The sequence below is a fragment of the Clytia hemisphaerica genome, unplaced genomic scaffold (assembly GCF_902728285.1).
Source record: "Clytia hemisphaerica strain Z4C2 unplaced genomic scaffold, Clytia hemisphaerica genome assembly, whole genome shotgun sequence".
Classification (NCBI taxonomy): Eukaryota; Metazoa; Cnidaria; class Hydrozoa; order Leptothecata; family Clytiidae; genus Clytia; species Clytia hemisphaerica.
The window spans coordinates 142698-164445 of record NW_027104371.1 but is presented as its reverse complement, the minus strand read 5'-3'; the positions used below and the strand labels follow the sequence as shown (position 1 = coordinate 164445).

Below are 21748 nucleotides of genomic sequence, written 5' to 3'. Positions count from 1 at the left end.
TTTTCTCATCTTTGCTCATTTCGACCCTTACAGTGAACTTTGGGAAGCTCGGAAAAGGGACCCTTAAGGGCCGCACGTACGGTAGCTCGTTTACCTTGAGTGCCCCCCTCGGGTATTGGTATTTAGCTCGTTCATTTTAGCCTCACTTGCTAAAATATTCTCACTGAGTCAAAGAAAATACAAGATGCATTTGAGCCATGAACAAATGCCAAACTACTACTTGTCAGACTATATAACATAAATTCTTATCTAATAAGTTGCAGATGTAGTAAAGAAAGCAATAACCAAAGGTGGAAGGTCCAGGAAATGAAATCTGATGCCAAACGACGGTGGTAGGAATCAAAACAATAGCCAAAGGTGTTACTAGTAATCATTTGCAATGACCGAAGATATTACAAATCGTTATTAGCAATGAATCTGTTGCCTTCAGAATGCTTTCCATAATAAATATACCGGCATTTCCCGAAAGTACTTTTATGGTCATCTTCACCGTTCATTGTAGATGATGAAGGGAGAGGTGTGTAACCTTCGTTTGCGGATGATGAATTTTCTTCGTCGTTCTGAAAAGAATGAAAATGTTAAGAAAGAAAACAAGACGGCTCTAATTTAGACGGTCCTGTTTTCACACTGCCTATTGTAATAGACCTTATCGGAGTTTTTTATTTTTCTAAAAAAGCGATGCATTGTGGGATTGTTTCGAGTGTATTACGATAGAATTCCCTCGAGGAATTCCTAAGAGATTTCTATTGTAATACACTCGAAACAATCCCACAAGGCATCGCTTTTTTAGAAAAATAAAAAACTCCGATAAGGTCTATTGTGAATTAAAGTAGTCAGAAAACTTGTTGTTCTCGAAGAGAAATTACCGTCTGTGACAGCTTTTAGCGATAATTTTAGTTCTCTTATTTAGCAAGACCAGCAAAAGAGGCAAATTCAAACTTCCCCTGGAGTTGGTTATGTAATGTTGTTTTCTTTCTTACAGCCCCGGTGGAATCTCTGCCCCACTGGTTCCCTTAGCCAAAATTTCGTCCCAGGTGGAAAAATATCCTACAATTTCAGCCCCACTGGGAAATTGATTTTGATTTCATCCCCATTTGAAATTCAATGTTAAAATTGGACTCCGCACTGGATTTTTTAGCTTGGAACAATAGAGTTTCTATCCCAATTGCACTTTAGATAAAATTCCGTGGTGAATCTCCGCTTTAATGAAAAGTTCTCTGAGACAAGGGGTGTTTAGGAACAACACAGGACATTCCGCTACTCCGAATAAGGAGCAAATATACGATCTTACGTCTTCAAAGTTATCAGCTGAAACGACTTTAGTGAAGGCACCAATCCTCAAAGCTTCTTTTCGTTCTGATGAAGAGACTGGTGTCGAATCCAAAAACTTCAGATTTGGCATCATGTACAATACGTAATATCTAGAAAGAAAGGGAGACAAAATGTTACCGTAACTTGGTCTATTGTCGACATCCCTCCTCTAAATTCGACACCCTTTTTTAGAGCTGAAAATTTAAAAAAAGGTCAAAAATTATTTCATTTGCTTAGTGGTAAGGGAGGATAAATCTTTTTTTCAATCACCGATTCCGACTTTCATATTATTCCTATCTCTAAAGAAGGGTGTCGAAATTAGAAGACGGATGTCGAGATTAGACCAACTTACGGTATTGGATATACTGTAAATACAGTCAACTCTCTATAATTCTCCCTTTTCATTTGACCCCCCCCGGGCAATCCAGGGAAAGGAGTGGCGCCCTCCACTACCTTCGGGCAGACAGCTTGAGGAAAGGGAGCCTTTGGGTCGCCCTCGACTGCAGTTGCAAACTTACCTATTTGACCTCCCCCTACATCCCCCCTCCAGTTTTCTTTTGGCAAATCTTGGTAACCACCCTATACAAAGGCCCCAAGAAAAGTTTTCCCCTCTCCTATCAAAAAGAAAAAAGGATGCAAGCCACGTTAAGATCATTCCGTATACCATCGGATACTCCTTAAAACTTGTCGGTCTGGGTCAGAGGTTTGTTTGTTGAAATGTTGATTTCCTTTTGGATGTAAACTATAATTTAAAAAGAAAAAGACCATTTTATCTGAGTATTGGAACCTGTATCGTTGATAATCTTCTTCATCATTGTCAAGGTTTGATAATTGATTCGGACACGCTGTATTCCCAAGCAATGATAAATAAGTTAAATTGGGTAAGGTTTCTACGATGTGCGCCATAAATAATTCTAAATTTTGAATCTGAAAATGATGATTATTTCGAACAACTGTTAAGGAAATACTTAGGCAAAACATACAATGTATAGTAATGTGCCCTTCCGGTTATTACCATAATGGCTTTATGGCAACTCCTGAACTTGGGCACAGGATGTACGGCAAAATATATGTGCAGGCAATAAGGTTCCCTTTTCCCACAACCCTCGAAAGTCTCTGACAGGGGTACAAAAACCAAGAAACTGCATTTGAGTCTCTAACAGAATCCCAAAAGTACGACTCTCTCGCAGGGTCGTAAATTTTCGTGATTAAAAATTTGGAAAATAGGCTCTCACAGGGTCGCAAAAACACAGGGTCGCAAAAACATCAACAGTCTCAGTCTCTCTAATGGTTGGTTTTCTAACTTTGGCTCGGAATTGTCATTTCACAATTAACCACCATTAATGGAGAGAATGAAGGAGGTAACTCAAAAATCACCTGGAAACAGCGAATTCCGTTTAATGTTTAAGAGCCCCCCCCCCCAAGTGGTTTGAGTGATGGCGTGATTGGGATTTCTTGGCATGATGACTTTATCTACGATCTCAAAAAACGTGATACATGATTGATAAGTGAGATGGCGTGTCGTGAGAATATTCTCGACGTGATGGCGTGATTTAAAGGACTCCACTGGGAGGCCTCCTCGTACCAATTTGTTATCTGGTGTAATTGCGGTAAAAGGCTTTGTGATGTCCTTAACAAAAAAAATGGATACAATACATGTATTGGCTGTATATCACATGTTATTAGCTATGATTTTAATGGAAGGTTGAAAAGATACATTGTTTTTATTAGCAGTTAATGTCTCCAATGATTCCAGCTTTGGGAATTGGACATCGTCAGTCAGACAGTTGTTGTCCAGCACCAATTCTTTCAGTACATCAAAACCAACAAGTCCCTTCGCACTCCTGTAAACACAAAAAAGAATAATAAGACTTGAACGTTTAGAATGCTCTCTAAAAAACTCCCAGAGCGACCCCTTCCCACTGAAAGATTTGTCCAAAATATTGTTCCAGTACAAAATTATGATCCAATTTTTGTTCCCGCTGAAAATAATCAAATAAACAAATCCTCACTGCAAAATATTGTGCTCTTTTTCATCCCCCACTGAGTTTTCTGACTGAAAACATCAGATTCAAATTCCCAGCCATAAAAAACATGGGAATATCAATACCCAATGAGCATTCATCCGTTATTTTTACCCCAACTGGCTGAAAAAACTCTACCGGTATGTGAGAAGGGGTGCTCTAAGGCAATTTCAAGAATTTATATGTTGAATTCAGTTCTTCATGCGGACTGTTTTAAATACTAGTATGTAAATAACTATCTGTAGTAAAGTCGAGGAAATAAGTTGCCTCAAAATTATATACCAATACAGAAAGTCAAAGACAAGAAAAGGACGAATAAAAATTAATTGGGTTACTTCAAATTGTTGTAGCTGAAATCTGCACGTATTGTTTTGGAGCCATATTTACTTGACAGCCAGTTTGGTATACATTTCACGTTTTGACCAATAAAAGATACCTAAGACAGAAAAAATTTAAAAGAAATATAGAAAAAAGTAGTTCGTCGAGTACAGTGAGAGAGCACTGCATTTTTTAAGTTTTATTATTTTGGGATCCTACAATATATATTTCAATCTATTAAATTTTCAAAAGTAATTTACGTCATATCAAACTCAGATTGCAACATTAAGCTACTCCAGTATAACAAGTAATATAAAACCTATAAATCTTCCGAACTCTGATCAAATCTACCTTAAGTGAATAAATTTTGACGGGGATTAAATTTGGCGAATTTGGCGAATTTTGGCAAAATTCGCCAAATTAAATCCTCGCCAAAATTTCCAAATTCGCCAATTCGCCAATTCGCCAAATTAAATCCCCGCCAAATTTAACAAAAAGAGAATTATGTGAAAAATCACAACTTTTTAGTGTATTTTTGAGTAATTTTCGGTGTTTCAAAATTTCCAATTCGCCAAAAATCGTATTTAGGCCAATCGGCAAATTAAATCCACGCCAAAATTTATCCACTTAAGGTATGTTTATTGTTAAAATAATAATACTGAGTTTTATTTTAAATTTTATCATATTATTTATTATAGATAAGGGTCAAAGCATTAATTTAATGAAACCAGGATTAATATCAAATAAAAAACAATTAAGAAAATAAATATTTCTAATTTGAAAGCCGAACCTTACTGACTTTGAGGTACCAATCCACCCAGTCCCCATATTTCATCCCTCCCATGTTGGAAGCCCTGCTTAAAGGGACATTAAAGTAGTAAAATGTAAACATTGCGCGAACCACGTGTCATTAAAGCGAACAATTAAAATCACGTGTTCAAAACAAACTTGTAAAACAATTGAACAATCAAAATTAGCCATATTTGGTTTGATTTTCGATTTTGACATGTGACATTTGTTTTGATTTTGTATCCGCTGCATACAGTTTGTTTACAAATTTCGCAAGTACTGTTATGTCCCTTTAAAGATGTGTAGATAAAAATGATAATAATAGTTTTAAAAAACAATCTCTACATACGCATCCATTTTGAAAGCAGTCTGGCATCTTTTCTTCATCTTTTTCATCTGCCATTTCAAAGAAGAAATCTGATCAATTTTTATTTTTTATTATAACCACATTCTTTCTGTATATAATTGCTGAAAATCAAATGTAGTAAAATTCTTTTGTGACGCCAATATATGCAATACTTTTTAAAATTTTGACAGGAGACAAAAAATAATGATTCCGAAATGTTTGTTGAAAATTTTTCAAATTTGTTGGATAATAAGAATGGTGTTTTTTCATCGCATGATGGATATTCTTAACTTTTTAAGGAAAATTATTCTGAAATATTCTTACGATATATTCTAAGGTTAGGATTCAACCCAGCCTAAATCTAGCATGTAATACATATCTAGAGTAAAGATTTGGCACTTTTGTGAATTTCCAAGTGAAAAAAAAATACAAAAAACCTTGTCGTCTACAGGGGGGTAATGGTTTTTTTCTGGAACTGCCCATTGAATTAAAAAGGAAACTGGGTTCTTTTTACTATTTTCAGTTCACGGTAAAAATGTCTACTAAAAGTTCCTTGCGTGTCAAGAGTTACATAGTTCATGTAAGGTTTCCGGCTCACCCAAATAGAGACTTAAATGCATGCGTAATTTGTTGTTCTTTTAAACCACATGCAGTTCATTCCCGTGATAAACAAAGAGGAATGAGTCCGTAGGGGTGGTACAGCCACTTTTGGTCAGGGTTGTGGACGGTGAAATATGTCGTTCTTTGATAGTTAGGGTTAGGGTTTGTTGTTCTTTTTGTTGCTTTTTAATAGTTATTTGTTGTTCTTTTTAGATGGTCTGGAAACGTTAGATGAACAGTCTCCCAAATGTTGTTTTGATTTGGGTATCTTGCTAATTAGTATTTTAGTAATGACTACATCGTTAAAGTTTTCTTTTCAAACATAACACATTTCTCATATATCAACAATCTGTGACATGACACGTGATAGGGAGAGTACAATTAATACTGATTGATTGGTAACTTTGGTATGTATTTGTTTATGTTTGATTTTTTGTTTTAAAGATCAGCGTACAGCCATGGCGAGATAACAAGACGCATGTGTTGAGGTTAGACGAATCTACGGTATTTATTACTTTGATAACAATCAAACGTTTGATTAGTACAGTACCGTAACTTGGTCCAATGTCGACATCCCTCCTCTAATTCCGACACCCTTTTCATCAGCTGAAATTGATAGAAAGGTTGAAACTGTTTTTCTTTGCTTAGTGGTCAGAGAGGATTAATCCTTTTTCAATCAGTGATTCAAGTTTTCATATTATTCCTGTCTCTAAAGAAGGGTGTCGGAATTAGACGAGGGATGTCGATATTAGACCAGCTTACGGTACTGTCTGGCTCAAAAGACTACTGTGGTTTTGCATAAGATTCCTTTGCCACTTTTCTAGCGGAAAAAGACTAGGATTATGGGTAGTTAAAAATAAGCTTCAGAGAGATAGGCATTGAAAACAACTACAGTTTCATTCAACATGACATCATATAAACAAGAAAAGGTCTATTCCAGTCAGCCCTGATTGTGGTAGTAATTTCTTACTGCAATTGCGGTATAAACGTCACTTTTAAATTTTTCAAGTACCTCAATTGCAGTATATCCAAGAAGCAGAATTCAAGATTAAAGGAGAAAACAGGCAATTTTTGTACATAATTGATCATATCTTTTTAACGCACAGACAAAATATTTTTTCCGTAGATCAGATTCTTTTAATAAAGAAAAGCTATCTTCTCGTACGATTTTTTACAGTCAATGTTTGTTTATCTTTGTTGACCAGCACTATCACAAGTGTTTCAACCGGTATTCCAACGAAGCCATATTTTGGTTTGTACAGAAATTTAGCCCGATCAAATCTAAACAACAAAATGGTCAATCTCACTAAAGCAAAACATTGCGGGCACGGCATTTCCCTGGATAAAAATTCTGGTCACGTGACCATCTGTGATTTTAGACCAATGAAAACGCTTCATTTCCCCGGATTAAAGTTGTATCTACACTAACGCGCGGGAATTAGCTAGAAAAAGAGAGAAAAAACCGGGGGTCAAATTAAATGTTTCTCCCTTCTTGCGGCAAAAGTAAAAGACTTTAAGAGGCCATTTATTTAAGAAAAGGGTGTTATATCATAAATAAATTATGTAAGTAAGTGATATTTTAACAGTCAGGTGTTTAAGATAAAAACGCAAATTATTGCTCTTTTCGGCAATTATTGCCGAAAACGGCAATTTTTTCAACAATGAAATGCTGAATCAGCAAAATGTGTTGTCCTTTTAAGGGCAAAGATGTCAGAGGTGTTTGAAAATAGTAAAATTGCATCTAGAAAAAGGTTTTTCGGATTTTTAAAAGTGATTTTTTCAATTTTTCGTTGCTCAATAACATGAAAAGTTCTAAAATAATATGTTTAAAGATCCGGCATCGATGCCGAAACACAACCAGAGAGAGATAACAAAACCCCCGTTGTAAATTTGTTTACATATGACTCGATTTTGCTATCTGCATTTCCAACAAAAACCAGTTGAAAACAAAACTAAACGAAGCACAGTGGGCCTACTTATCGCGAGGGTGTCAAATACCACGTGTTCAATAATAAAATCAACTTTTATTTCCAAAAACGGCAATAATTGCAGAAAACGGCAATTTTCATTTATTCACTTTTTTATTTTTCTGCTGATTCAGCATTTCATCGTTAAAAAAATTGCCGTTTTCGGCAATAATTGCCGAAAAGAGCAATAATTGCAGTTTATATCTTAAACACCCAACTGTTTAAGTAAGAAGTTCATTAACAATGTTATTTTGAAGTTTTTTTTTTTTTTTAAACAAAACCCCTGTCAGTATAGACCTAACTCTTCATACAAAAATTACGGGAAACGCATATTTGGACTTTGTACCCTATGCTGCACTCAAGCACTTGGGCCAAAATCCCGCAAAGGCGGGACAAAAATCAGTTTTTTTAAGTTTGCAAAAAAACGCCACATAGAAGATCTTTCAAATTCAGTATGTGAATAGAGCAGTAATAAATACAACTTTTCTATTTTTCATTTTTTTTGCAAAAGTTCTAGGAATGAAAATAAAGGGATAATGATAATTGAATACTATCCATTGATGATCCGCGGCACTATCGTAAAGCTAGAATCGCTTTGGGCACTCTTCGCTTGAGAAAATGATTGGCAGATTGAAGTTTTTCATCCCGGCGGTGCGCACCGCGCGGGAGCTCGGGCGCTCTGCGAGAGTTCTCGGCTCAATCCTCGGACTGAGCTGTGAAAGATCATTTCGATGGAAGTTGTTGGAATGTTTTCAAGGCTCTTGACAGAATATTGTTTGTTTTATTGTCAATGATGACAGTGCCGTTATAAATTTTTTTAGATCTCACAAATTGATGTTTGTAAGTGCACTTTATAGTTTTGATTCCCATTGAAGAATCATATTCTGGTTTTCATGTTATTAGATGCTGTTTTAGAGCTTTAAAGCTACACTGCCTGTGCTATATGATAATCTCATTTTCTTAACTTATGGACCCATTTGGAAGTCTTTGTAATACAGATCATATCTGACTGGCAGTGTAGTTGCAGCCTATACAAGAATTGGAATCTAAAGTCTGAAGTCGTAACTCCTTGCCAGTGTTGCGGCAGACACTGACTTTAGGTTGGTTTGGAAATCGTTTTATTTTGAAATGTAATCTTCACTTTAGATGAATACCTTTATTTATTTGGATTCATGAAAGGTTCAAGGTTTGTTTACTTTTTATTTCAAATTATTTCATTGATTTATTGAGCTGCAATAGCTGAATGAAAAACAAAGATTTTTGATAGTTATCAGCGTGGGCTTGGCCGCCATTTTGAATTTCGATTTTTTTTCTCTTGTACTCGGCAATTTAGAGGTTGTTCGTAATACGCGATTTGGCTTACGCGTAACACTTGTGCTATATGTAGCTGTTATAAGCCTTTGTAGGCTAATCACGATTGAAAACTACCGCAATTGCAGTATACCGCAATTGAGGGATTTCCCTGACTGTATTCCTTCAACTTTATACATACACATTCAATTTAGGGGAATCTCTGGTACATTTTTAACAATTGGCTTAATAAAGTTTGATTGATGAACTTGGAAAAGAGATTCAAAAGGGGTTCAAACACAAAAATAACCAGCCCATCGCCAACAGCAATAACAATAATATAATAACAAAAATTTACTCGGCATGCTTCAAAAAACTCAACAGCTTCTTTTAGACAGCTGAGGAATTGTTTCCACGAAGGGCCACAAACAGAACAGAATAGTAATTTAACAAAGATTTATAACGAAAAACAGAAAGATAAAAATTGATCTTGATTGAGCCAGGGAAAAGAAAAAACATAAAAGTGAATACATTCACTTATTAGATCAAAATTTGTCCTGAGAAAAATCTTATTTTTTATACCAAAAATATGTTTTGACCTTGATAAAAACCAAACAAATCTCATGACACTTGACACTGCTGACAAATCCTAGCAGATCTCATCTTTTTTTTCAATGTTTTGATTTTGCTCAAAAACGAAAGTGTTTTGCAAAAAAAAACTGGGACCAAGTCACGTTCCTGTCATGCTTGTCGCTGAATAAGATGAGATCTAGCAAAATAAACGCGGGAAATTTTCAACAACACGTGCGTTAAATAGGACACCCCCTTTGCTCTCACTACTCTGTACAGAGTGTATCTCAAGTTTATCGTTTCTACGCCAATGAATACCAAGGGCTCGCTAAGGAAAGAGATGAGTTTTCTGTTTTGTGTTTTGTCATACTACCAATCGAACCAACATCATAATCAGGACTACTCACTTCCTTTTAATTTTTCGGCCTCCGTTCTTAAATTTTAGGTCCGAGACCTAGTTATACCACTTATTGAAACCTTTTTTCTTTAAAGTTTAGAGACCGAGAACCATTCTATTTTGAAGGCGGGTAATACTTGGTGACGCTGCTGGCATCCAATAACGGATAGGCTCTCCTTACAGACGTTTTTTTTAAGAAACTAGTTTTACCAAGCAGCCTCAATGTTTCTTAAAAAATCGGCCTTTTGAGCCTTAAAGAATGTATACGGCTTTTTAAGGGGTATTCGAGGTCCCCCGCAAAGATCCAACCATGGTCTGCTGAGTCAGCATACCGACCTGACTAAACGATAAATCATCGTCTATTTTGAAAGCATTCTCTCACACACACGCACACGACTATTCTTTTAAACATTACTTTTTTCTTCCAAAACAACCGAAGATATCACCCTCACCCTTCCTGTTTTTATTTAATAGTCTTTTATATTGTATCATTTAAAAGAAAGTTTAAATCAATAAGGAGGAGAGAGTTTTGTTTGTTTTGCAAATTCTTCCCCTCTCGTTTCATTTGTGAAAAGTTTCTTTGTTAAAATCTTTTGTTTAAAAATATTCGTTTAGAGAATTATACTAATTATGTGAATTTTTGATAATAGGCCCAATAAAATTTGAATCTCGATTTTTTATTTGTTATGATGACTCAGCATTTTATGGTCGGATCTTTGCGGGGGACATGGATATATAAAGATGTCATATGGCTTTAAATGTTTCTTACATGTTTCTAAACTTTTTGACATAATCAGCCTATTTTTCATGCAAAGAAAAAAAAAACATTTGTTTTGATTGGAAGGTTCTTAAAAAAACGTATTAAAAAATTTTATTTTCTCATTCTCAGCCTCAACATGTTTCTGAAATATTTCTTAGTTTTTATGCATTTTGAGCCTCATATTTCTTAAAAGTGTTTCTTAAAAAAAAACAACGTGTATACACCTGCGGTTTTGTAGAGGTCTGTCCATTCCGATTAAGATTTGGGAAGACAAAATAATATGTTATCAATTATCATTTCTTCTCGGAAATTCTTCTCATATAAAACCAAACGATTCTAGTGATACCAAATAAAAGATTTCTTCATAAAAAAACCTGGAAAATATTTACAAAAAAGAAATTTAAATTTACAAAAAAGAAATTTAAATTTAAAAAAAGTTTTACTAAAAATTTTAAAATGCTACGCTCGCTAAAAAGTGTTTAAAATATAAATCAGCTGTTTAAAACACTCTCCCAATAAGCTTGACGCTTCATCCATTCAGCGCTGAAAGATAAAAAGAACAATAAATTGAAATTTCCAAACCACATTGAAGCACAAAAATATTTCCGTGTAGAAAATTAAAATTTTTCTTAGTCACTTCTGGGTGATGGACTTTTCCTATTCAAAATTCATAAAAGTTTAATATTTCTATCAAAGTTAGTACGTCAAATGATATGATGCTTCTAAAACAAGGGTAATATTTTTTTAACGGACGTACTTTATAAGCTGATGCTGTCGAAGAAAGCATCTTGAAGTAGATAAGGGAAAGTACTAAAGTCTCAGACACATATGAGTACTAATCAAAGTTTTTGGGTATACAACCACGCCATTAAACGTCACGATGACAGAAAATTGCCACCGGTAATTTTACCTCCCCCGGAAAGTTGTCCCCTGGAAATTTGCCCCCCCTCACTTATTTGAGATTCAGCATACAAATGCCAAAGAACAAATATAATTTTGAGAAAATCATTCTTAGCTTATCAAAAAACTTGGAGTTGATTAATCTCAATGTTGAAGGTCAAAACTGATGGGGGGCAAATTCCCGGGGCAAAATTCCTAGAAATATTCCTACAAACGTCACAATGTCTGAGATTTTAGTCGACTTTAGTACTGTACAGCCCTGAATAGACAACAATCTGGTCTGTAAAATTGACTTACTGTGTGTTATCGATAGATTTAACACAATCGAAAACTGAATCTTCCAGCGAATTCACGTTGGGTAGATGTCGATTCTGTTAATCAGAGGAAAGAAGCAACAGTAAATTGACATCTTTTTTGGGCAACACAAGGATTTCGACCAATTAATTTCAGAAACAAATATCTAGTTAACTGTATAATTACATAATCCCTGAAAACAGACTCTACCCTCTTGGAACGTGATATTTGGAGAATTTTCAATGATTTTCTAAAGAAGGACCTAGAATTCTATTGTTCATCACCAGTAACAACGCCCTGGAAACTTTTAAAGATCCGTTTAAAATTGTTTAAAAAAATCATGAAACTCCTTAGAATATCAGCAGCACCCCCCAAGAAATGTCCACCAAAAATGTTTTGTTAAACCATACAAAGCATGAAAATGAAAGATGCGCGCATTAGGCTACAACTAAAAAGTGAATAAAACCCGTTGCCATGTCTTTTTGCCCTCTTTACCTATATTGTTAATGAAAAACAGTCAAAAAGTGTCCAAAATTAAAAAAGTGCGCGAATACACTAATTTAAAAGGTGTGCGAAAACCAAATGCACGAAATGAAGAGGCACAAAGTTGATTAAGGTAAAGATTAAGGTATGATAAATAAATTTAATGAAGTTACCGTGCTTTGTTTTGTATATGTCGGTGAGATTGTTGCGTTGACTTGTGGGTAAAAACTTTCGGCGTTTGGATTCAGCGTGGAGTAGAGAAGGATTCTGAAGAAATAGAAACCAAACTAAATATTAATGAAGTCAAATCGAAATCATAAATATGTTAAATTTTGATACTAATGTAATCTTTAAAAATCAGGAATTTTCCACCAGTTTTGAATTTTCCACCATGAAACTGTTGGCAGATTCTAACATTTGGGTCTTTCCTCAAAACATAAATGCTGAGAAATGATAGCCTTATTTGAACATAATATTGATCGATTTTAACAATATTTATGCCACTTTTTAGAAATAGCCCGACTTCCGTGTATGAGGAGTCAATTAAAACTATTTGCAATCTTGGTGAACCTGTACGGAAAATTCAAAATCATACAAGAACTTTATGAAATTTCTTTCTTCCAACCCAAGCCTTAGAATACACGGGTTGTAAAATTATATCAGTGCAGTCAAAACATGTGATTACTCGAAAAAGTTCACTTGATTTTATTTCCATTTTACTTGTTTTACAACTTACAGCTGATAACTTTATCAGTGTCAATAAATTCGAACCAATCAGAAATAAATGTCATGTAACAAGCACATAAAATTTTCGAATGAAAGCGTGATTTGTCTTCAGACTTTAATTTTGCAGCCCGCCCAGCTGGCACGCAACGTTGTTTTGACGTTCGAATAACGTTATTTGGACGTTATGAATGTCAAATTGACGTTGTTTTGACGTTGTGTGCCGGCTGGGCGTGTATTGTGATGGAAATGGATTTCCGTCTACAGACTGTATTTGACTCTACGAACCGTTGCGATCGTTCTTCTTTCTGATTGGTCAATTCTCTTGTTAACAATAGCGATTGGTTTACCAGCTCACTGATTGGTGATTTCTGATCACGTGACGATGATGACATCTTTCTTGATTTTCGTTGTCGCATTGAATCTGAAATAATAGAAAAGTAACATAGGATAATAAACGATGCTCTACTATTCGATACGCTCTATCATTCAATAATATTGGAAAGTCACCGCCAACAAAAAAGAACTCTCATAAACGACCTTATTCCATGCAAATCCAATTACCTTAAAAATCAACTTACAACGTCAACTGTATGAGCAGAAAATTGCGGCAAATAGAATGAATCAAGTACCATTCCCATCCCTGTTAACATATCCCTGGCACATTACTGGAATCTTTCCGCTGCTTTGATCGGACAGACAAGCGAAAATAGCTGTGTGCAAATGCGGGACAAAAACTCTAAAACGAACAAATAAAAGAACGACAAACCTTCAATAGCGGAGAGTTCATCGTTGATAGAATGGATGGTTTCTTGCATGTTCACCTCACGACAAAACTTCTTGCGTTTCAACTGTGCTCCGAGACCACTGAAAAAAAAGGTTGAAATACTGAATGAGAATCTACTATCGGCACCATCCCAGTAGCACTGGGCATCGGCTAGAAGACACTTATGAGAAGTATAAGAAAGCCGAAATGATCTACCGGTTGCGCCAAAAAAAGTTTTTATCTTTAAAAGTAATTTTCTTGAAATCTAAAAATTATAAAAGAACCATAAATTAACTTAAATTCTGACGGGTCATTCATTAAATTCGATTCATTAGATCAAAAGTTATGCTCAATTGAATCAAAGAGTTACTTTCTGAAAGTGCTCAAAAACGTTAAAAGTCGAACTTTAGAACGCCATACTCTAGTATCTAGTTGGTGACTGATCGGACGTTATGTACAATGAAGTATAAGCCCGAAGGGTTAGAATCACACGAAGCCTTTATTTTTGAAGACGGATTGAATCTAGCGATCCCTTTGTTTTCGAGTGATATCTTTTTCGAAATTTAGGTGTAAATTTTAGTTTCAATCTATCATTTGTAAAAACCAGGCGGACCACACTAGGCCGCGCAACTTTGGTAGGCTTCAAACTCTACCAAGGAGATTCGATTCTAGCCCTTCCGGCTTATACTTCATTGGTTCTGTACCTTTCGTCGAAGTCACGTGCACTCTGATTGAATCTTTTGATGTGGTTCTTCAAAGGGTTATCCACATATATCCCGTGCCATACATTAGGGAGATAATTGACCGATGAAAAGTAACTGATATCATCTCCATCATCGTATGCGTGGTCGGACGTGGCATACATTTTACTTAACTGGTGAACGATGAAGAACTCTAGTACGTCTGACCATGGAAAGATAAAATCGTCCGGATTTCCAATGGATAAGTTGTGGTCACGCAGTAACGAATTCACCCTGAGAAAAGATAATTGTCAACTTTTCATGATATTCATGACGTAATGTTTCATACGAAAGCACCTAAAATAGCCCGGCAATTTGCCACTAGTGATTATTTGAAACTAGTGACAAACAACCGGTCATTTTTAATGATTGATTTGATTGATAACTATTACAAATTTCCACTTGCAAAATTTAATGAAGTTTAACTTTCAAAGGATAAATTTTCTCGATGTATTCTTGATATGCGTGAGACAAGATAATGACATATTATTTTCTAACGGAAGCCCCAAAAAACAGCCGGATTTATATTTTTAGTGACCCCTCTCCGGTCAAATCTCGGCTTTTTCAGGAGTTTCCGTTAAAAAATTATTTGCGAACCTTTTTTAAAAATTAAAGAATACAAGAGTCTTACCTATTTAACAGGGTAGCAGTGTCTATCCCTTCAAAATGCATGACATATTCAGCACAATATTGATGGTTGAGCAAAAAGTCATCTGTGGGAGTGGAGAAGGAGAAAAAGATCAGTTAAATTCTTTATCGGAAAAATTTTTGTAGTTGACTCTCGCTAATTCGAACTCGAACGGAAAATCTTATTTGTTCGAATTACAGAGAGACTCGAATTATAGAAAGTATTTTAAGAAGGTTTCTCTCTAGCAGGAGCTGAGAATAAGTTCGAATTATAGAAACATTCGAATAATAGAAACATTCGAATAATAGTACTTCGAATAAGTGGGAGTCGATTGTATACAGGTTCTAAGTTTTTGACTCCAGATGTTTTTAACGTTTTGGGTTTTAAGCCTGAAATGTTCTTAAAATATTTTTATTTTTACCATTTTATGGTCATTCTTCTAGAATTCTAGGGGGTTTTGTAGTCCGTAAATCATTAAAATGTTATGAACTTGTTTTTAATATTTTGACCAGCCTTGTGTCCTTACAGGTCCTTATAAAGTTTGTTCTTATGAAAAACGTGTATTTTTGTGAAAGTTAAAGGAAAAGATACACCAGGTGAAAAATAAATCGATTCAAGAAGGATGACTTGGTTAAATGGGGAGTATCCGTTTAAAATGAAAGGAAAGAAACTCCTTTGTTAATTTTTTAAGATCTGTTCATAATCTAAGCTCGACATTCATTTAACAATTTGTTTAATGTTACAATTCATATCTATTGGTCTTCATCACAGCTTGACTTTCATCCAACGTGTTACAATTCATATCTTGAAAATGGGCTATTCCAGAAACACTCTGTACCACTCTGTTGAGGAGGTCATGGCGTCCTCCAGCTTTTTGGTCCCCCCTAATATGAGCTAAAATCCCCCATCTGGCCTTTCCCCCCCACCTGTCTTTAAAATTCGTGCTCCCCCCCTAATTGGGAAATCCCCCTAGCCGTATTGTATAAGGGTTGCGAAGTGGTGATCCAGACTCGCCTCAATTCGCAAGCTACTATAGCAAAAAAAAGACTCTCAAAATCCCAAGAAAGACAGGCTCATAAGCCTGAATGCCCAAACACACCAGGAAGGTCTGTATTTATCCTATTACTCCCCCCACTAGGTAGAGGACTGAATATACCCCCTATTCGCCTTTCTCCCCCCATCAAGCTTGAAATTTTCACTTCCCCCCTGGCACCAAAATCTGATTCCCCCCCATCTTCCTGGGGGGGGATGATCCCATGGAGGTGTGACATCCAGGGTGGTCTGGAAATTTAAAAAAACCAGGGTGGTCAGTAATATGAAAATAAGGCCTTCTCATTATTTCTGGAATAGCGCAATGTTAGAACATGATACGAATGATATGTGTAAGAGGGTGTCTTAGATTTGTTTTACAGTGGTCACAGCAAGGTTTATCGTTGGAGACAGAAAATGGATTTTCACAGCAAATTTTCTTGAAATTTTGGTGAATCATGTAGAACTTTGAGACGGAAAAGCATCATTTTATACTTCACTGAGACGGAAAAACTTTTAACACAGACTTTTAGGAAGAAAGCCTTTTTGTGTACTGCAATATCTCGAAATGTACTACACGTTTTTTTTTTATAAGAACAAACTATATAAGAACATAAGGCTTCGAGGCCCAAAAACTTAAGAACATTCTAAGAACATTCTAAGGCTTTGGAGACTTAAAAACATGCATTTTCTTAAGAAATTACATCAAAATGCTCAAAAAATGCTGAAAATAAGAACATTTTAAGAACATTTTTAGGCTTCAAATCCAAAAAACTAAGAACATCCGAAGGCTTCGAAAATTTTTGACGTTCTTATAAAAAAAAAAACGTGTAATCTAATTCGCAGACCTCTACAAAAACCCAGGTGGTATAGGTACTATAAAAGCACGAATCCGTTAGTGGAAACTGCAATCTGTAACTAAATATTGTGGCAAGAATACCCTTCCCCCTTCGTATCAATACCGAGTTTATGTATTTGCACTTTACAGGACGGTAAAGTGACTGAAGCGATTTGGAAAAACCCGCAATTCCGCCCCGCAAAATCGAGGACGGTAAAAATGCTGATTTACCGTCGTCCTCAGCTGGTCAGGATCTACTCAAATTAGAACCTTGCCGTCTCCGGTAAGTCATATTTTGTCACTGATTGTGGATACTATAACAGGAGAAACAACTTTAAGAAGGAAATATAAATTATCATGAATAACATTTTCGTAGATAAACATAATAACATTCTGATGAAAAGATGTCGTCATAGTAACTTAACATAATCAAAATACCTGAAATACATTTCACAATAAAGTATTAATCTCCAAGGAAACCATTACATCATCAACAGCCAATCATAGAATAGAGGAGATATGACGACACAATCAAACAGTTGTGATATAATACATAGACACTTTCGCATCTACCTATCAGCCTTCGTAGCTCAGGGGTTAGAGCACTGGTCTTGTAAACCAGGGGTCGAGAGTTCAAATCTCTCCGAGGGCTTTTTGATTTTGTTTACAGTTTTTCATTAGAGCAAATAAGAAACACTACTTCAACGATATTTTGCGGGAGGATCTAGCAGCAGGCTGGTCTAAAACGTATTTTAAAGATAGATATATTTTTCTGTAAATAGTATGTCCTGGAAATGTACATTTAAAAATGATGAGCTACGTTAAAATCTTTTTCGTTTTACTGTACAGTAGGCAGCTAAATAAGTATTATATATTGTTTTTTTTCCATATGTTTTTCCGTACATGGTAAAATGTGAAAAAATAAAGAAAGCAGACCAAGATTGTTCCAGTGCCAAATTTGACACAAGCGATGCTAATCGGAGCCACGGCCCTTGATGTAAGACAAAGTTTGTGAAAATATCTTATTATGTTCTTTAAGCTTCTTGAAAAGGCACATATTCCAGAATGCATTATTCAAGGTCAAGATTGTGAATAAGCATGGCCCCCTCACGTCTTTGCTAAAATTGTTTTTCAAGGCAAAAACCTTTTTTTATTCAATCAAAAGCGTTTCACGTTGTTTATAATTGGTTTAGAAGATGCAAAGATTTCCCCAAAAACTTTAGTCTCTCAGTTTAAAACGGCTCATCGATGACAAGATAAGGTTTGAGTACAAACGACGTGAAGAGGCTGGGCAGATTTTGACCTGTGGAAGTAAAAGCTATGATTTCATTGGTTGTTACTGGAAGATTAAAGCCGGTTTTTTCAAGACCCAAGCATTGGAATGTGCCTGGATGAGGAGTACACGTTTTTTTCATAAGAATAAACTTTATAAGAACACAAGGCTTCGAAATATTAAGCATAAGTTAAAAAGACATTTTAAACGTCTACGGACTATATATAAGACACCCAATTTCTAAGGAAAATGCACAAAAATAATCACAAAAGAAAAACTTTTTTTAGGTTTAGAATTCAAAAAGTTAATACGAACATTGGAAGGCCTAAAAATGTTGGATGCTTTTAAGAAAAACATGTTAACCTGTCTCGTTGAATGTTGGTAGTTGTGGTAGTTTTAGCTCTGTCACCAAATTCGCCAACTGCAAGCAACGTTCTTCAAAAAGGCCAGCGTTTGATGAAGCCTCATCTATAAAAAACATATTCATCAAACAGCTCAGATGACAAAAACAAAAACGACTTGATCATGCTCTTCCAAGAAAACTCTTTACAGGGGTTGCTCGATAAATTTCTGAAAATAATACCATGTTCATTAAGTTAATTTGCAATGTCGTCCGCGAGTAAATTAGTGTACCTAGAGGTTCGATTTGATGCTTGTCCAGGGGCAACACACTTTTCCAGGGGAGTGAAAACCCAAAATATCCAAGGCAGATCAATAAAAAAATCAAAAAACTCCAACCCCATTAGTTCAATGGATAGAGGTTGTTTTGAAATGAAATTTATTCAAAATATTGTGAATTTTTTTCTGGAAAAGCCCATTTTTTTATGTCAAACGAATGATAATGCAGCAATATAACGAGAAAAATCATCTACCCATTGTACTGATAAATGAACACTTTCATGAGAAAAATATCAAGACGATAATAGACGATATCGGCTTTCCGAATTCTCCCCGAATGATTACCCATGATGCATTGCGCAAAAAAAATCACAGAAAGTCAAATATCGTCCGTGAATTTTTTTGCGCAATGCATCATGGGTAATCATTCGGGGAGAATTCGGAAAGCCGATATCATCTATTGTAGAGGTATGAGTGTAGCTTGACGCAAAACATTTTACGTACCAGGAGGTTCTGTAACTTCATCATTGCGATTTATGGTTGAGTTGAGCATCATGTTTGAAATCTCATCAATAACGTTGTTGAAAAATAAAACTACATCCGATGGATTCTGGGAAGGAAAAATATTAAAAACGTTTTTTACAAGAACATCGCCAAATTTTGAAGCCTTAATTTTTTGAGTTTTAGCCAAAAACATCACAATTACGCCATCCGCTGACTTCAATTTATGTCAATAGATTTTCCAAATTTGTGCAATTTCAGGGATTAAAAACATCAGTTTAGGCGAGACCAATTTAATTTGTTGTTCTACGGGCAGATCGTTAGCAAAATACGAGTCGGTTCGATCGGTAAAATAAAAAAAAGATTTTCATTAATCAAGGAAGGTAATTTAGGCTAATCTTGGTCGAAAATTCATCAATCATCTTTGATAGAGTTTGTAATAAAACCTTTCGTGCATAGATTTCATGATTCTAGATTATTTTCAACTTTTTTTAAATGTAAATTTTGAGTAGAATCTTACGGGAGATGGCATTTGTGACTTCTTGCAATGTAAACAATATCGATGGTAAGATGGGAAGAACAATTTGGATAAACCTGAAAGTAAAAACAAAATACAGTGGTCAAAGCAAGGTTTCTCGTTCCGTCTCACAAAGCAAATTATATTATTATAGCAAATTATAGCACATATTCTTGAAATTATGCAGAATTTTGAGACGGGAAAACTTCTTTATATTTCGCTGTGACAGAAAATGCATGTGAGACGAAAAAAAAAAATTCGTTCGATCGATGAATGATAACAAGTGTAGGGTTTGACCAGGGATATGTTATAGCGGAGCTGGATAACGCACATTTGAAAAAGCCTTGTTTTATCTCTGTCCCTGACATTAAAATTTGATATGAAATTTAACTTTTTTAATTACAAACTCGTGAAATTTGGATTTCTTTTTAGCCAATGATTCTGCTGCTGCATTTATTGCTCACGATTAAAAACTTTTAATTATCAAGAGTGTCTGTAAAACATTGGTGAATGACAATTTAAAAAATGAAAAACATTGTTTTCATTAGTAAAGTTATAAGTAATTTCTTCTGTAAGATTATAAATAGCTCTTTTCATTTGAAATACCGCTCTACACCGCGGGGTGCCACACTTTCTAACTGATATTTTCAGATAGCAAGTTGGTATGTCTGATTATGGAAAGAATTTCAAGTCAATTGAAACAATATTTGTCAAAATATTTACATCCAAAATTTTTAAAGAGAAATCGTGAAAGCTTCTCAAATTCATAACACACGCTGATAAAATTAGATTTCATTTACAAAGAAGCTTTTGGGGTATCTTTTGCAAATATTATTTTTATTAAAAGCGGGAACATCATAGCAAAATATATGCAAACGTACTGCATGAATACTTTGTCTGCTTCATTTTTCTTATAAAAACAGAACACTCTAGGGGACAGAGATGGATTTCTATTATGAACAGTTCACAATAGAAAAGACAAAGGAGCAATCCGCTAAGGAATTCTCGTCCTTCATCCAGCTCCGCTATAACATATCCCTGGTTTGACCAAAAAATCTAAGGAGGTCTTTCAGGAGTTCAAGTTCTTCTATACGAATAGGATATGCAAAAAATACTAGAGTATTCCGGCGTACAAAAGAAAGTATATCTCAATAAAAATGACTTAACGCGACATTCGGTGAATCCAATTCATGATATGCACCATTGCAATGTTTTCCGTTCCACAATTTATGATATGCAAAATTGCAATATCCTCCACGGACCCAACAGCTGATTGGTTGTATTGCCTTTACGTCACTTTCAACCAATCAGTTGTTGGGTCCGTGCTGTAATGTCAGAAGACATTGCAATGGTGCATATCATGAATACATACCGCCGGTTTTATACAATTCGACTATTCATGATATGCACCATTGCAATGTCTTCTGTTCCACCCAACAGCTGATTGGTTGAAAGTGACGTAAAAGCAGTCAATACGTCACTTTCAACCAATCAACTGTTGGGTCCGTGGAGGACATTGCAATTTTACATATCATAAATTGTTTTAATTGTTTGTAGATTGTAATCATTTGACTAAGATAGACAGACAGACAGAATACTAAATGGACCTACCTGATTGTCAAAAGAAGACGAAGTTAGGTCTAAAGAGAGGGAATCAACAAAAATGATCTAACAGAGGGAGGGAGGGACGGACGGACAAGTGTTAATGACCTCAAGGTAGTTCCAACAAAAAGCTTACCATCTTCGACGATCGTGGACAGTGGTTTGGTAGTGATCTGTGGGAATAATCTACTGCACATCATTGCAGCACAGATTTCCTTTTCAAGCTGGAAAAAAACAATACAATAAAAATTGAGCTTTTTCAGAATAAGACTGATTCGGCAAAATCCAGTTAGGCATTGTCTTCTAGCAAATTTCAAGTAAGCCCCCTGTTCCTAACTGACATAATATCATCCAAAACTAGGAGCAGGTCCAAACGAAAACACTAAAAGGCTTGGAGCTAAGCAAGATGATACTAAATCATCCTGTACATATTATTTCTGCCATATCTTAGAAAAATGGCTGAT

General features: G+C 35.4%; 2 protein-coding genes and 1 non-coding gene across 3 annotated transcripts in view; 1 reads left to right on the top strand and 2 right to left on the bottom strand.

The window, feature by feature from the left end:
* Nucleotides 1-306: 306 nt before the first annotated feature.
* LOC136818539 (leucine-rich melanocyte differentiation-associated protein-like) lies at nucleotides 307-4916 on the bottom strand. The gene is made up of 6 exons (XM_067074860.1): nucleotides 4792-4916; nucleotides 3671-3771; nucleotides 3029-3155; nucleotides 2099-2238; nucleotides 1292-1421; nucleotides 307-560 (listed from the first exon to the last, which is right to left on the bottom strand). The coding sequence occupies exons 1-6, from the start codon at nucleotides 4843-4845 to the stop codon at nucleotides 393-395; spliced, it is 720 nt and encodes a 239-aa protein (XP_066930961.1). The 5' UTR covers nucleotides 4846-4916; the 3' UTR covers nucleotides 307-392.
* Nucleotides 4917-10662: 5746 nt separating this feature from the next.
* LOC136818551 (germinal-center associated nuclear protein-like) overlaps nucleotides 10663-21748 on the bottom strand; it is a 33599-nt gene continuing 22513 nt past the window's right edge. Inside the window, exons 28-38 of the mRNA XM_067074879.1 lie at nucleotides 21421-21508; nucleotides 19686-19759; nucleotides 19169-19274; nucleotides 18410-18514; nucleotides 14910-14991; nucleotides 14243-14512; nucleotides 13542-13639; nucleotides 13061-13196; nucleotides 12223-12316; nucleotides 11570-11643; nucleotides 10663-10915 (exon numbers count right to left, since the gene is read on the bottom strand). Of these exons, the coding sequence (XP_066930980.1) occupies nucleotides 10864-10915; nucleotides 11570-11643; nucleotides 12223-12316; nucleotides 13061-13196; nucleotides 13542-13639; nucleotides 14243-14512; nucleotides 14910-14991; nucleotides 18410-18514; nucleotides 19169-19274; nucleotides 19686-19759; nucleotides 21421-21508 (1179 nt within the window). The 3' untranslated portion in view covers nucleotides 10663-10863. The remainder of the gene's footprint in view (nucleotides 10916-11569; nucleotides 11644-12222; nucleotides 12317-13060; nucleotides 13197-13541; nucleotides 13640-14242; nucleotides 14513-14909; nucleotides 14992-18409; nucleotides 18515-19168; nucleotides 19275-19685; nucleotides 19760-21420; nucleotides 21509-21748) is intronic.
* On the top strand, nucleotides 17353-17425 carry Trnat-ugu (transfer RNA threonine (anticodon UGU)). The gene has a single exon. It is a non-coding gene; the product is annotated as a tRNA-Thr (tRNA).

Excerpts from the sequence above, each read along its gene's own strand:
- LOC136818539 (XM_067074860.1), bottom strand. The coding sequence starts at position 4,845 with ATGGCAGATGAAAAAGATGAAGAAAAGATGCCAGACTGCTTTCAAAAT. Across the intron at positions 3,772-4,791 it reads ACTGCTTTCAAAATGGATGC|GTATCTTTTATTGGTCAAAA; the intron begins GTATGTAGAGAT and ends TTTCTGTCTTAG. Across the intron at positions 561-1,291 it reads CAGCTGATAACTTTGAAGAC|AACGACGAAGAAAATTCATC; the intron begins GTAAGATCGTAT and ends CATTCTTTTCAG.